Genomic DNA, 16173 nt, shown 5'->3' with positions numbered 1-16173 from the left:
GTCGTTATGAAGTTCAGTATACATTTTATTTTTTTTTATTTACAGAAATTAGCAGTGCGCTTGTTATCCAAGGAGCGATTTTATCACGTTTCCTTCTTAGCTGTTTTTTCTCACTACACGCTTCCAGGTTATGTTTCAAGATTCTTATAAATGTATTCGTCGCAACTTCTGGGTTCTGTAAAGAATATATTGAATCACATTTAGTATTTTGAAATGTATAAGTTAACTTTGTTGCATTAATAATATTTCTGAATTTTCGAGCGTTTTTTTGTATGCTTCCACCAGTTGCCAATTGTAGAATTGTTATATAATGATCAGTAACTGAAGATTTCAAGACTAGCGGCAAAACATAGTCCAAATTGTTAACTTCTGTTTTCAAAAAAATATGATCTAAACATGACTTGCTGCTGGCCTGAACCCTAGTAGGTTCATTTATTGTTGAGATATAGCCAAACTCACTTAAAATATTTAAGTACTCGGCAGTGTAGTTATCATCAGGTTGCAACAAGTCAATGTTTATATCTCCCACAAATACAGCATACTCATCCAACAATAATACCATACAGCAAACAGACACTTAAAAATATCTGAGACATGAGATCAAAATAAGCAGAGACAATCAAACACATGAAATTCAGAGGCGAGTAGGCCTTACGTGGGCAGCATTTGGCAAACCAAGCCATATTCTAAAAAAATCCGCGAATAAACTCACAGTTAGGCCGCCCGCACACAGAACTACTAAAAAGAAACTAAACTAGTTGGTAACCAATTTTACCAACTGGTTACTAACTAGCAGTCGCACACTACGCTACTGAATAAAAACGAGTCACTTCTTGACTGTACGAGTAGCTTTGTTAGTGTTTAAATTTTAAACCTTTATACCTATTATATTATTGAGTGTTATTATCGTATTAAAAATGTCTAGTGATTCAAGTGATGAAGATATTATTCTTTATTATTATAACAGAAGACGTAAAACGCAGAAAAAAGGAGGTATTGGGTTCATCCCTACATTGCAAACAATATAAATTGCAGAGCCTTTGTCGCTGCAAAAGAATTACAAGAAAGTGATGCTAAACTTCTTGTATTTTATTAGGATGTCAAAAAAATCTTATTTACATTTAGTACAATTGCTTGTACCTGCAATTCACAAGAAAAATACTCCAATGCGATAAAGTATTGGGGCAGAAGAAAGGATTTTAATAACCCTCAGGTAAGGAAGTAACATTTATTTAATTTCTTTAAATGAAAAGATTCTAAACCACTAAACTAATAATATCTAAAATAAAACGGGATAATACCCGAAGGTTGGCTGTATACCATCTAGTTACATAAAATTAACATGAAGTAAAACTCCCTAGTGTAGTTGGTATATTTAATAAAAATTCTAAAAATTTTTTAAAAATCCAAACGGATTACGTTCAAAACGTTTTCGGACTTATCAGCCCATCATCAGTGAACTCTCTGTCCTTGCTAAATAGCCACAATGCCAAACACTGGTCAAGATGTATGTTCTAACTACATGGTGAAATTTGTTAAATTGTTTAACAAATTTCACCATGTAGTTAGAACATACATCTTGACCAGTGTTTGGCATTGTGGCTATTTAGCAAGGACAGAGATTTAAATTGTTTAACAAATTTCACCATGTAGTTAGAACATACATCTTGACCAGTGTTTGGCATTGTGGCTATTTAGCAAGGACAGAGAGTTCACTGATGATGGACTGACAAGTCCGAAAACGTTTTGAACGTAATCCGTTTGGATTTTTAAAAATTTTTTAGAATTTTTATTAAATATACCAACTACACTAGGGAGTTTTACTTCATGTTAATTTTATTTAATAATATCTACTTAAGATATCGGTACCTAAATTAAACGTTAGTATTATTTGTATTTGTTATATTTCCCAAAGTTCATAATAGACTGTTCTACAATTTCGCATGTTAAACTTTAATAAAATATCACAACAAACTAGAAACTAGTGCCCAAGCGACCTGCACGTCCAGTCCGCTGTCGACTGATCACTGACCGGCTACTAACTAGCAACGCTGTGTGCGGATATTTATTAAAATACATGGTCAGTAACTAATAAGTAACTGATTGGTAACTAAAGTTGCCAACTGGTTTCTTTTTAGTAGCTCTGTGTGCTGATGGCCTTACACAACGAGCCATGGAACGTGCAATTAGGGGTCGCCAAGTTCTTGAAAATTTCAAGATCTTGTCAGAAATTTTTTGTCAATACCAAGATTTCTTGTCAAGAAATCAAGAAATCTTGAAATATCTTGACTAACTTAACCCAGATATGCCCATTATGTCTACTTGTGATTTTAATTATTTTTTTTCTTATAATTGTTTAATTTAGGGTAAACTAAAATATATTAGACGAAAATAATATTTATTTTTTTGATAAATATACAAAATTTTGGGCGTCCTATATGTAGGACGATGGGCACTTAAGGGTACCTACATTAACTATACACTTTTTGTATGGTATACCAAAAAACATTTGACGTGGAGTCCTTTGTCGCATTTTGAACATCTGGTGGTTGTTTTTTCATGGCAATGTGCACAGCGTGTTTGCTTATTTTGAGGAATTACCAAATGATCCATACGATCAAACCTAATGTCTAAACCTTCGGTAGATGACTTATGACCTTTCGAATGTGTTTCTTTTTTTTTATTTTGTAATAATAGCGTAGTGGCTACTCGTCTTCGGAACCTTAACTGATCAAGGTCCCCACCTCTTTGTCTATGCAACTGCCAAGCATTTTGCAGAGCTACATCAATACAGTGTGCCACTAGCGGGAAATACCATTTCTTACTCCTCAGTGAAATTCTATAAAGGCTCAAATTTTGGTCACATCTGTCTACTCCGCCCATGTTTGCATTGTACAAGTTTATCAGATGTGGCTGCGACACCTAAAATATTATAAAATGTCATGAAACTAAGCATGTTGTTGAAAATAAAAAAATAAATGCGTTTGTAAAAATAATCTAAAAAACTATAACTTACCTGAATATTTGTCCGTTCTTTTCGTGAAAATCTTTTCACCCTATGCAGGGGGTTTACGCCTACTGCATTTGAGCACAGGGTGACAATGCTGTTGTCATGCCACTTCACGACAATAATGTTCTGGTTTTCTGTTTTTTTGAAATCGAAAACGCCTCGAGCTTCCTTTTTTATTTCTTTTGAGTTTGTCAGTGGCCCATTAGATATGCGATTTTCACGTATTGTTCCGGTAGCGTTAAATTTTTTCTCCGATAGCAATTCTAACAAAGATAACGTGGAAAAGAAATTATCAAAAAATAGGTGCATCCGTTTATTAGGCCACCTAGTTCTTAAAACGTCAGCATACTCCAAAACAACAGATGGCCCTACTCCATAATCAATATACTTTTCGCTAATATTTGTGGTAGCACCTTGGTAGGGTTCCATCCAATTTACGTAGCCTAATCTACTTGCTCCTACCCAAAGTTTGTAGCCATAGCGAATTGGCTTATTGTGAATAAATTGTTTGCAGCCATGGCGGCCGTAATATGGTACCATGGCTTCGTCAACACAGTGCATTTCCTCACATTTACCAAATTTCAAAAATGCAGCATTGAGGTGATCGAACAATGGCCTAACTTTAGCAAATTTGTCGGATGTATTTATAGTGACGTTGTCAGTTAGGTGAAAGTGAGATAAAATATATTCAAATTTATTTCTTGACAAAGCTTCAGAAACCAGTACATTGTGACTGTCTCTTTCGTTTTCCCAGAACATTCTCCGCCTCGGAACTGGCACATATCCACTGAGTAATAACACTCCAATGAATGCTTTTATCTCATGTTTTTCTATTTTCAGGCAATGATTTTGTTGCCCTGCATATCGATTTGATTCGACAACTATTAGTTCCAATATTTTGTCATCAAAAAATAAAGAAAACATATCTAAAGGGGTTTGCAGAGGCATTTCTTCTTCATCGTTACTAAATTCTTCACCATCATACACCAAATCTTCGGTTTCCCATTTATAAATCTTTTTTCTCTTTATTGTTTTTGTTCTCCTTGATGGCGTTTCATATTCTTCCACTGATGGGGCATTTTTGTCATCTTTTAGATTTGAGGAATTAGAGGAAATGTTTTGCCTTGTATTATATTTATGAAAATTTATTTCAGCAGGCGCTCTAAGCTGCTTAGCAGGTAGATTATTTATCGTAAGCGTGTCTTCGTCACCAGAATCTTCATCAGTTTGAGAATCCGTGGCATTTTCGGGCGGAGAAATAGTCAATGACTCAACGTGCTCTATCATATCTTCCTCCTCCTCCAGCATAGCCAGTGCATCATTTAAAGAAAAACCCCTGAAAGTGTAAATATACATGACATATGCTAAAATATTGATATATTTTGTATAAAAGCATGTAATTTACGCAAAAATAAAGTTATGTATGTAGTACTGTTATGTGCCCAACGTCCTACATGTAGGACGCTGTGGAAAAGAGGTTCAAAAATATATTATAACATATTTGTACATTACTGTTGATCCTATATTGCTAAATATACTTCTTTTTACGTTAAAATGCACATATTAAAATATTATTTATCTAGTTTTAAAAATACAAATTTTGCTTACTTTGCGAACGAAACACCATACTCCGCCATTTTCAAATTTACACAATTTTTGATGTTAACTACACAAATATTATGGTGTAACTAAACAGTCGTTTTATATTTTATTACATCGGGTGGTTCCTAGAGATCGATTACCTGTTGTCAGCATTTAGTTACTGGTCAAGAATGAGACAGGATCGGACTTGCTTCAGGCGTTCTATATGTAGGACGTTGGGCATATCTGGGTTAACTAAATATCTTGGTATTAATTTGTGAAAAAGATAACATATTTTAACATAAAATAACGTATTTTAATGTATTGAACACTTTTTTGCTAAAACGATTTACAAAATGTAAATCTTGTAAATGTAACATAAATGTTTAAATCTGAATTGATAAGCCATGAATTAAGGCAGATAATACTTCTTATGCTGGGTCCACAGTAACGGCAGACGTTACTGTGGCCCCAGTATTATGGAGTTAACGTCTAGCCGATTTCTTGACTTTGTTATTGTTATTACTGCTATTGAAAATAGCCTTTCCGCAGGTACGTTGCTGGCGTTCTGAGAAAATCCTTGGTCAGGCATTCTTGGCATCTTGGCATTTCTGAGAAAATACATTAAATATTTCCTGGAAGCAAAGGAATTTGCGTTTTCTGTTTTAACATTAATGTAAAAGATCACGTCGATATAATGAACACAGTAACAACACTACGTTATGTTACATGAGAAAGAAGGTGATAAAAATTTACAACTTTCATAACAGAGTAGATGTAAAGAAAAACACAGTGTCATATTTGCTGTTATTTTAAAGAATAATCAATGAAATCATCTTCAGGCCGTTTCTTACAATTTCTGGAGTAACGTCTCAGAGAGCTAAGCATGTACACCGCTGCTCCCGCTGATCCCACATAAAAATGGTGGCGGCAGCGGCAAAATAGCGCCGGCGACTCGTGATCGATAAATCCAGACTAATTCTGAGCTTATTGCGAAGTTCCTTCGACTTCTCTCTCACCCTACGCGCCCTCTTCCGATCCACCGCCGTTCGCAACCCTCTTCCTTGGCCCATTTCATCTCTCGCGACAGCAGGCGGCATTTATGGCTTGCATTACATCTTCCGCCTCCCCTCTTTCTCCACACCGACGGCTTGAACCACTTCGCTGGCGTATCGGTCCTATTCGAGGCGACGAGAAAAAACAACAAATTGAGCTTTGGGAAATTAGTTGAAGTAGTTACAGTGTCAGTGTGTAATCGCGATAGTTTTACAACGGTGCAAGAACTTGGTAGGGAGCCGAGGAAAATTGACAATAAAAACAATATTACACAATGAGAAATGTTTTTTCCTTTTTGTGTTTTTCAAACTTCAAATGAGAAAAATATGAAATTTTTCAATTACCAGAAAAAGGTAACAACACAGCAAAGTGGCTATAATACAGAAGATAATTAAAAATGGATACAATGAAAATAAAAAAGTAAACCATAGAGAAAATTAGTCTATAGAAATTAAGTAAAAAGACTTTTGACTCAAGGAAACTTACGTTTCATCTTTTTTTTAACTCGGGAATTTGCAGTATTTTCTGTGAAAGCATCCAAAGATATGATTTCTTCACGAACATATAAATAATTGTGAAAGACAGTTTATGTTTAGTTTCGATTCAGACGTGGTCCACCATCCCCAGACAGCTGCTTCTGTCTCTAGACGTCTTCAGTGGGGCTACGTGAACACCTCTGAATCGGAACGAAACCAAACTGCGTATTTAAGCAGAATTATAAAAATAACATTATAATCCACTTTTAGGACGCTGCTGTAGCGAAATCTCTTAAGAGGATGGGTACGTATTTTCGGCTGCAATGCTATTCAAATGGGGATTCGTTTTTTTCGAATCCTGAGAAAACTAATAGGTATTTTTGAAAATTTTAAACGGAGAATTAAAGATTACGTTATTAGAGAGTGCCGAAAGTCCCTGAGCACTTCTATAATGTTTATTTTAATAAGTTACAGTGGTGAAAAACTAAGAGAAAATTTAGTGTGATTTTTAATTTCAAATATCTGATTCAAAATAAACTTTTTATTTATTATAAGGGACTTTCGGCCCTCGGTAATAATTTAGTCTTTCATTTAGCGTTTAAATTTTTCAAAAATATTTATTGGTTTTTTCAGGATTCGAAAAAAATGAACCCAATCTCGGTGGTAATATTTTTCAAATCTATCTTTGTCTTACAACGCACTTAGTCGAATAGAATATTGTCAGCATATTGTCAGTTAGACAGTGACAATCAGTGACAATTTTAGAGTTGTTGAGTTTAGAGTTGTTGATTAAATAATACTGATATATATATATATATATATATATATATATATATATATATATATATATATATATATATATATATATATATATATATATATATATATATAGTGTATTTGATAAATAATTGATTTAAGACGTGAACTTAAGGTGAAACAGTAGCGATCAACAGGTAGCGAAAACGCGTTCCAAGATTGCGGCTGTAATTTTGAATATTTTTTCAAGATATTTGGCACACGTATTCGTAATATAATAAAGAATGGCGGTACAGAGCCCAATTTGAAAAATATATTAATATGTGAAAATTACTCTGTAATTAAATACAATATTAAAAAACGAGTATGTACCGCCATTAAGAAGAACAAAAAAATACACTTTCTTCAAATAAACTTTTTTATCCGATGCCTAGATTTTGTGTCATTTTGGAACTACTAATGAAATAAAAAATTTTAGTAGTTCCAAAATGACACAAAATCTAGGCATCGGATAAAAAAGTTTATTTGAAGAAAGTGTATTTTTTTGTTCTTCTTAATGGCGATACAGACTCGTTTTTTTAATATTGTATTTAATTGCAGTGTAATTTCCACATATTAATATATTTACAAATTGGGCTCTGTACCGCCATTCTTTATTATATTACGAATACGTGTGCCAAATATCTCAAAAAAATATTCAAAATTACAGCCGTAATCTTGGAACGCGTTTTTACTACCTGTTGATCGCTACTGTTTCCTCTTAATAAAAAGTTATTTCTTGTGTATTATTTGTGGTAGATCCAAGCAGAGACAGGATAATATATTCTGTGATCCAAGTATTTTGTTGTTAAAGATGTTCAAAATGTAAGCGTTCCATAGTAACAATTATATTTTAAAAAATCACTTTAATAACACTTTTCCTCTTTTCTCGATTGAGTATTAGTTTTTGTTGTACATATAAATTATTACAAACACTGAATACATAGTTAGTGAAAAAATTATCACATTTATTAACTGAATTAATAATTTGCAAGTATACAAACAACAGTTATCCAAGAACATTCAAAAGCCATCTCTTTAAGTTAATGATGACATTGTCAAGTAGAATGACATTCTAGTAATGTTTACATATCCATACCAGTGTGAATTTTACTACACGTAATTTGCCGTGTAAAGACAGAAAAAGTAGGGATAGCCGTAAAATATTTGCGAGTTATGTACCCATGGCCTTAAAGAAAAGATAAGTCCCAGGTGCAAAATTCATTACTAAAAATAATGAAAATAATGAATAATAATTTAAACCTGAAAACTTTTTGTGGAACCACTTTCTGGTAACATCCGTAATCTCTAACTTTTACAATTTATAAGACAAGAGACGACGAATAAAAAAGGCGAAAAGGACTCTACAATATGAAGTCACATTCCGCCTTATTCGTCTAGGAAAAGATCCTAAAGATAGTTCCAAGTACTCAAAAACTGAGTAAAGATAAAAGTGAAACACAGTTTATGTTTCCTTTCGATTCAGAGGTAGTCCACCATCCCCAGACAGCCATTTCTGTCTCTAGACGTCTTCAGTGGGGCTACATGAACACCTCTGAATCAAAACGAAACGACTGAAGACGTCTAGAGGCAGAAACAGCTGTTTGGGAATGGTAGACCACCTCTGAATCAGGAAAAATAAATTGTCTTTCACTCTTATCTTTACTCAGATGTTGAGTAATCAGAACTAACTTTCGCATCTTTTCCTAGACGAATAAGGCGGAATGTGACTGCATATTGTAGAGTCCGTCCTTTTTGCCTTCTTTATTCGTCGTCTCTTATCTTATAAATTGTAAAAGTCAGAGATTAAGGATGTTACCAGAAAGTGGTTCCACGAAAAGTTTTCAGATTTAAATTATTATTTATTATTTTTAATAATGAATTTTGCATCTGGGACTTTTCATCTTTTCTTTAAGAGATGTCGCTACAGCGTCCTAAAAGTGGATTTTTGAGATAATAGCTATCCCAACATGACAATAGGACGTCATAAAGATCGTCCTAACAAAGAGAGAGACTGTACTACTATAGAGGAGCTGGTTCTAAATATAATATATGAGTATGGTGGCTCCTGGCTTCTGAGCCATGAGGATATCTACCTGTACCTGTATAGTAGTATTAGTAGTACAGTCTCTCTTTTTGTTAGGACGATCTGTATGACGTCCTATCGACACTAGTGTTGCATCCATTTTGTTTAAGTGTTTTGCTCTCTCTCTCTCTTCTCTTGATCAACACTGGTGTTGCATCTAATAAACAGTTTTGTTTGTATGTTTTGTTTTCTCTTTCCCTTAGGTCTGTTTTGTGTTATATTAGTATATATCTCCTCTCAGTAAATAGTTAGTACTCGTTAATGAAAGCTCCGTTAAACCTTAATGTTTAAACATCCCTCTTCCACCCCCTTTATTACAGGTACAGGTATTTAAAACCAGCACCTCTATAGTAGTACAGTCTCTCTCTTTGTTAGGACGATCTTTATGACGTCCTATTGTCATGTTGGGATAGCTATTATCTCAACATGGATTATAATGTTTTTTTATAATTCTGCTTAAATATGCAGTTTGGTTTCGTTTCGATTCAGAGGTGTTCACGTAGCCCCACTGAAGTCGACTAGAGAGACAGAAACAGCTGTCTGGGGATGGTGGACCACCTCTGAATTGCAAGGAAACATAAATAGTCGAGGAAATGAAGCTGAAAAAATGGCAAACCTCGCAATTTTTTCGTCCAGCATCGATTTGTACAAAAATTTGGGATAAGGCTCATTTCACCCACTAGTTCATTTTCTATATTGAGCCGTTGTACGCTTTTGTTTTTTTTAAGGGTGAAAACTACCTCTAATTGTAAAAAATTATAAAATAACATTTTAAACTTTAATATTGTCAACATTTGGTTCCTATTAGTTACATAATGATTGTTTTATGCTTTAAGATACCTATACTATCATAATATTTCAACCTTTAAAACCACCCTTGTTGGAGCTAATATATAAAAAATTTACTTATCCTAAAAGAATAATTTCGGCTTGCATCGATTTACTTGAAAATTTGGGATTAGGATTCATCTAACCCTGTACTTCATATTCTATATCAAGCTTAAGGGCGTTAATTATTTTTAGGGGTGTAAACTACCCCTTATTTTCAAAAATTATATAAAAACATTGTAAACGTTAATATGGGAAGAATTTGGTTTTGATTGGTAAAATAATGATTGTTTTATACTTTAGGATATAATATCATAATATTTTAACCCTTAAAACCACCCTTAATAACAATAAAGTTTTAATAATTAGATATTTTAATAGATCTATACAGAAAAAAAGTAGAATTAAAGAATTACAAAAACATTTATTTACATAAAAATACGAATTTACAAATGTGTAAAAATACAAATACAAATAGTTTTTTAGTCATGTTCCAGTATACGAACCGGTTCTGTGGTATTATTATACATACATTGAAAATTATCCAGAAGGGGGCTATCCGAATTTTTCGAAACAAAAAATTCGTTTTATAAACATAGCTCTTTCATTTTTGGCGATAAAAAGTTTTTTCAAAAATGACTATAGGATTTTTGAAGAGTTATAAGAATGTGTAAACTAAATTCCGTAAGATCCCTTAGTTTTTATTTAGGGTGGGTTTAAAGGGCTCGAATAAGGGAGTGTTTGCTCGTAAATAAAGGTTTTAAACAGCTATATCTCGCTAACTGTTCACTGTAATGAAAATATATGTACAAGAGAATTTTAGTTATTAAAAAACCTATAATTTAGTAGTCCATCATTTTTTCGTATCTCCAGTATTTTCGGAGATATTTTGAAGTAAAAGGTGAAAAATGGGAAATTCCAAAAAATTAATTTTTCTTTAAACTCTAATTTTTCTAAAATTAGGCCTTTTAAATAGGTAAAACTTTTTGGTTGTATTGATAATACAAATATAAAAGGAATTACAGAAAGTTGAAGACCAATTTTTAATTAGGCGGGTAGTTAGGGTTGTTTTCACTGATTTTTTCATAGAGAAAAGCAGGTACCTACCTTTTTTTGATCATAAGTTGCTTAATTTTTAGGCTAGAAACTTTTTATTATTATTTTTCGAAAGGCCTAGTTGTATACTTGAAAAAAGATTATTTAAGTTTTCCTCGAAAAATGCAAAGTTTTTCCGTTATTTTACTTTGAATATTTGAAATTATGCATTTGATGAAAAATGCTAACTTTTAACATGCCGTATCTCAGTTTGTATTGGTCGTAAAGATATTACAGAAAAATAATTTGCTTTGCGTTACTCAAATCTACAATTTTGATATATGCAGTTTTTTTTTATTAAATGCATATTTTTCGAGGTATTCTCAAAAAACCCTCTAAAAAAGTCGATTTTTTCATCGAAAAACTTACTTTCAAGCGCGAATAACTCGAAAAAAATTAGTTTTACGAAGAAAATGTAAAAAACATTTTTTTCTTAGAATTAGTTTTTACATCGATGTATATGGTTAAAATGTAATAAAAAATTCCCGCCCCCGAGATGGGGTGGCAACCGCCCCCGAGATGGGGTGGCAACCACCCCCAAGGTTTTAGCGTACAGCGGCATGATATAGCAAATGATCCTTGGACTATTTCTTACCTTCTGTGAAAATTTCAAGTAAATCCATGCTGGACGAAAAAATTGCGAGCCAAAATGCTTCATTTTCTCGACTAAAACTGTTTTTCACTTTTATCTTTACTCAGATTTTGAGTAGTCGGATCTATCTTTCGGACCTTTTCCTAGACGAATAAAGCCTAGCGTCCACAGACCCGCATCGTACGCATCGTACGCAACGGATTTTAGTTTGCCTTACAATGATTGCTGATAATGCGATTCGTACGATGCGTATCAGTGGACGCGGTTACATAAGTTTCTGTACAAGGCAAACTAAAATCCGTTGCGTACGATGCGTCCGATGCGTACGATGCGGGTCTGTGGACGCTTGCCGTAAGGCGGAATGTGACTACATATTATAGTCCTTTTACCTTGTTTATTCGTCGTCTCTCATCTTATAAATTCCAAAAGTCAGAGATTAAGGATGTTACAGAAAAGTGGTTCCAGGAAAAGTTCCAGAAAGTGGTTCCAAAGTATAAGTAAAAGAAATCACGCTTTTGACATTTATTCGACTTAAGGCATTATCAAAAATCAACACTGGAAAAATAAAAGAGCAAGTAATCGACTATGAAGAAAAGGAATAGGTACTTGTGAATCTAATGTGAGATTCTAACGGTAAATTTGAGCCAATGAGATTTAGTCAAAACGTCTGAAAAACTTTAGACAGGCGACAAAGTTGGGACTATCATGATTATATTTGTTTTCTGTTTAAAAGTCACTAGACTTGAAATATCGACATAGCTAACAATATCTTCAAGCCAATGAAAGAAATCACCACACCATCACATCTTGGCTCACATTTTATGAAAATGTGTTAGTTTATGAATTACTTTTACTTTGAATTACTGTCATAAACCAAACGGAGAATTCAATGAATGAGATCTGTCATATGTTATGTACACACTAGGAACTTCTTTCGGTTCTTCCTCTTAAATTATCATGTCTTCCTAACCTAGAACATCGACAACTTCTTCTTTTAACACGTTCGGTGCCCATGACGCATGAGTAGCGTCACGACGGTTTTATCAAAGGTACCGATGACGCATGAGTGGCCTCAGTAGTACTGTATTACTAAAAATACGTAGTGTGTTACAAGTACGTGGTACCAGCCAAGTGGTGATTGTTCAAGATGGGCACCGAACGTGTTAAATCTTCGTGTTCGATCTTCTGGTGAAGTTGGCTACCACATAAATCCACCTTATTATATTCACAGCAGCTTGAAATAGATCAGTTGACGTGAGAACAGTCCATTTCCTAATATTGGTCAGACTGGATATACGTCTATGTCCAGGGACTCTCTTGCCCTCAATATTACCTTGTAGAATCAACTGTAGAAGTCGGTATTTACTATTAAGCATAATGTGGCCGAAGTAAGCCAATTTTCTGTTCTTTGCGGTGTTAATAATTTCTTTGTCTTTTTTTAGCCTCTGGAGAATAGTTATGTAAGAGAGGGAGTAACGAAGGCGATGAGCGCAAGAGATCTTAGAGAGGGCCAATGGGATGATATTAGGCATCGGACAACGTCGCAAGACCAGGGGCGGATTTATTCATTAGTGGGCCCGGTGCTAATTCTTGTAGAGGGCCCTACCCAACTCTTTTTTGACAAGGCACTTTAAAAATTAAAACAATATAAACTTCAGTACATTTAAAATTATGCAGAAAATACAAGGCTAAGACAAGGTAACGCTTTTTTCTTTGTTTATTTTCAACAAATGCTTTTATGACTCCATTGCTTATTCTTTTTTGAAATAATTTACCGGAAAGACTTCTATTTTGTGTTTTGAAGTTACGCTTGGAAGCTGCATACACGTCATCATTGTTTTAAAAATATTCTGAGCCTTTTTCTACACAACTTGATCGAAATGCATCTGTTAGAGTTGTTGGCCACAATGATACATCATTAGAAACTAAAAACCCAGAGGATGTGGACGCTGCCAAATGAGAATCATTGTTAGAATTTTCACTCAACTCATCTTTTTCTGTCAAATGGGGTTTGCTTGTTGATGCAACATCAATTGAATCATTTATTTCCTTGTCATCGTGCGTAATTAACAGAGGTTTGGCGTTGTTTTCTCTTTAGTTCTTAAAAAACATGGTCAATTTCGGTAACTTTTGAACTCTGCTAAGTATTTCTTCTTTTGCCTGAAAAAAATTAAAATTGCATAGACAGATTCGAACCCCGATGCAAATTTACTGCTTTTTGATCGATTGTTTTGAAGCATATATTTTTATTAAATCATACAATGTTACAATGAGTCACAACAAAAACATTAAATTTACTTAATCCTTTTATTCTTTAAATATACCAATCAAATAAAATTTCAATACATGTAAAACATAAGACAACTTTTCGTGCTTATTGCAAGTTGCAAGGCTGTAAAAGCTTTTTTCTGTGTGTATTACCGACTATTACCCTATTTTTAAAAACCAATTATTCAGTGTTTATTGTTAATTATTTAAATAAATTACGCATGAAAACGAACTTACAAAGTCTCAAATTAAAGGTTGTCCCATTAGATTTTTAAAGAAAAATTGTAGAAACCTCTATGTCATCATTCATTTAGGCTAAAGTTTAAAAAACCAATTTATAAGAAAAATTTACCTGCTTTTCCTTGTTAAAATAATTGTGCCGTCATCTGAAGCGTATCCTTTTACAAAAATATCTTTTTATTTTGCCCAAACTTTGTTTTAAACTGTTCGGAATTAAATTATGTTTTTTTATTTGATTAGGCTAAAAGTTGCGCTAATATAAATTAAGTAAATAAACTCACCTTTCGCTTAGCTGCTCCGCTTTTATGCTGCTTAAATGACATTATAGGTAGTTACAAGCGCATAAACGTAATGTATTTAAACAATATTAATTAGCACTCACAAACACTAGAACTAAAAATTAATCCGAACCGAATAAATAAAATTCACCACCATCAACTCACGATTCACAATCTAACGATAAATGACTAAAAGCTAAGGCCAACACAAGTAGGTATGAATTACTAATTGTCGTCTTTGACGTTCTTCAGGTACTTTACTTGGTTGTAAACAAAAGCTTTACTTGTTGTTAAAGTAGGTATATTTTATATTTCATTTCTTAACTTTATGGCATCCATTGATAGACATCTATTTTTGTCAAACACCTTTAACTTTCAGAGCGATTTAAAAGCATTGTATTGTAAGATTTCCGAAAAGGAGATGTAAAAGTATACCTGCTAATCTGTTGCCATTTATGTCATGTCATAAAAGGGTGGTTATCGGGTGTTCCTTTCCTTTTCTCTCAGAAAAAAGATTATATGAAATTGTCAATACAACAATAATTTCAAAGTAATTTTTACAATAAATAAGAGGAGTTTGGTAGGGTAAGTACGACGGCGCGTCAGAATGCCAAATACGTAATTTTAGACAAATGTGTAGGTCTTCTGGGGGCCCCTTCAACCTGGGGGCCCGGTGCTACAGCACCTCTAGCCCCCCCTAAATCCACCACTGCGCAAGACGTTTTAAAACCGATTGATATATATATAGAATAGTTATGTGAGTTGTGTGGTGTATATGTTACAGTTCAAGTTGATTATCCAGTTGGAGTTGACTATTCCTAGTTTGAGTCAACTCAAACGGCTGATTTTAGTAAAGGTTGATTATAAACATAAAGTGAAGGTTTTTATTCAACATTTACTAGTAAAAGTAGACTCCAACTAGAAAAAGTATATTCTTCCTAATGCCATTTAGTAATAGTTGATTCACACAAACAACCCATTGGAATAGAAATTAAATGTTACTTGATATGTTCAAATTAGTCCAGGCTTTATCGTCGCCCCCATTAGGTAAATTATTGCGATTCGATTTTTTTTTGCACAAACTTACTCAAAAAGAGGTCCTTATAACAAATCCACGGGATGTCAGGCGGTACCGTGGTCAAAAAATTGTTTAAACAAACAATTTTTTAAACAAATTCACAAAAATAATTTTTTTACTTCCAACATATTTTTTAGATCGTGTGGGTCATTTTTAGCAAAAAAGGTAGGTTGTGATTTTTCTCTAAAATTGATTGTTGTCGAGTTACACAAATAGTCATTCAAGGCTTAAAAACTCAGTTAAAAATAATTATTATGAAAGTCAGAAAGTGACCAAAAAGCTTATAGTCCCCTCTACAAGATCGTGAAGAAATTTTTGTCATTATTTTATTACTAAGCTGTAATTTTTAATTATTAACAATGAGCGGTAAGTGCGTATTAGGCGGCCGTCAATGGTGAGTGCGAAAAAGATGCACAATTCCGGCCGTCGAATGGTGAATCTCACTCACACTCACATTGACGGCCGCCTCAATACACCCTTAGCGCTCATTTTTGATAATTAATGATGAATTATTATGAAGGTCAGTTTCTGACTTTCATAATATTTATTTTTAACCGAGTTATTAAGCCTTGAAAATGGTTATTTTCGCTTTTTTCAAATTTTAAATTTCATATAACTCGACAACAATCAATTTTAGAGAAAATGACCCAAAGAATCTAAAAAAAATTGTCCAAAATGAAAAAATTATTTTTGCGAATTTCTTTAAAACAATTGTTTAAACAATTCTTCAGCCACAATACCGCCTGGCACCCTGTGGATTTATTTTACGTACCTTTTTTTGAGTAAGTTT

At 33.5% G+C, this 16173-nt stretch overlaps 1 protein-coding gene across 1 annotated transcript; it reads right to left on the bottom strand.

Annotated features, from left to right (window-relative positions):
- Window positions 1–2392: 2392 nt before the first annotated feature.
- On the bottom strand, window positions 2393–3234 carry LOC126879021 (piggyBac transposable element-derived protein 3-like). The gene is made up of 2 exons (XM_050641903.1): window positions 3017–3234; window positions 2393–2922 (listed from the first exon to the last, which is right to left on the bottom strand). Exon 2 carries the CDS (start codon window positions 2881–2883, stop codon window positions 2476–2478), a length of 408 nt encoding a protein of 135 aa, XP_050497860.1. The 5' UTR covers window positions 2884–2922; window positions 3017–3234; the 3' UTR covers window positions 2393–2475.
- Between the last annotated feature and the right edge of the window lie 12939 nt (window positions 3235–16173).

This window comes from Diabrotica virgifera, chromosome 1 (assembly GCF_917563875.1).
Source record: "Diabrotica virgifera virgifera chromosome 1, PGI_DIABVI_V3a".
NCBI lineage: Eukaryota > Metazoa > Arthropoda > Insecta > Coleoptera > Chrysomelidae > Diabrotica > Diabrotica virgifera.
This window is presented reverse-complemented; position numbering and strand designations above follow the sequence as displayed.

Bases quoted from the DNA above. Each gene is read 5' to 3' on its own strand.
- LOC126879021 (XM_050641903.1), bottom strand. From the start codon at position 2,883: ATGGGCGGAGTAGACAGATGTGACCAAAATTTGAGCCTTTATAGAATT.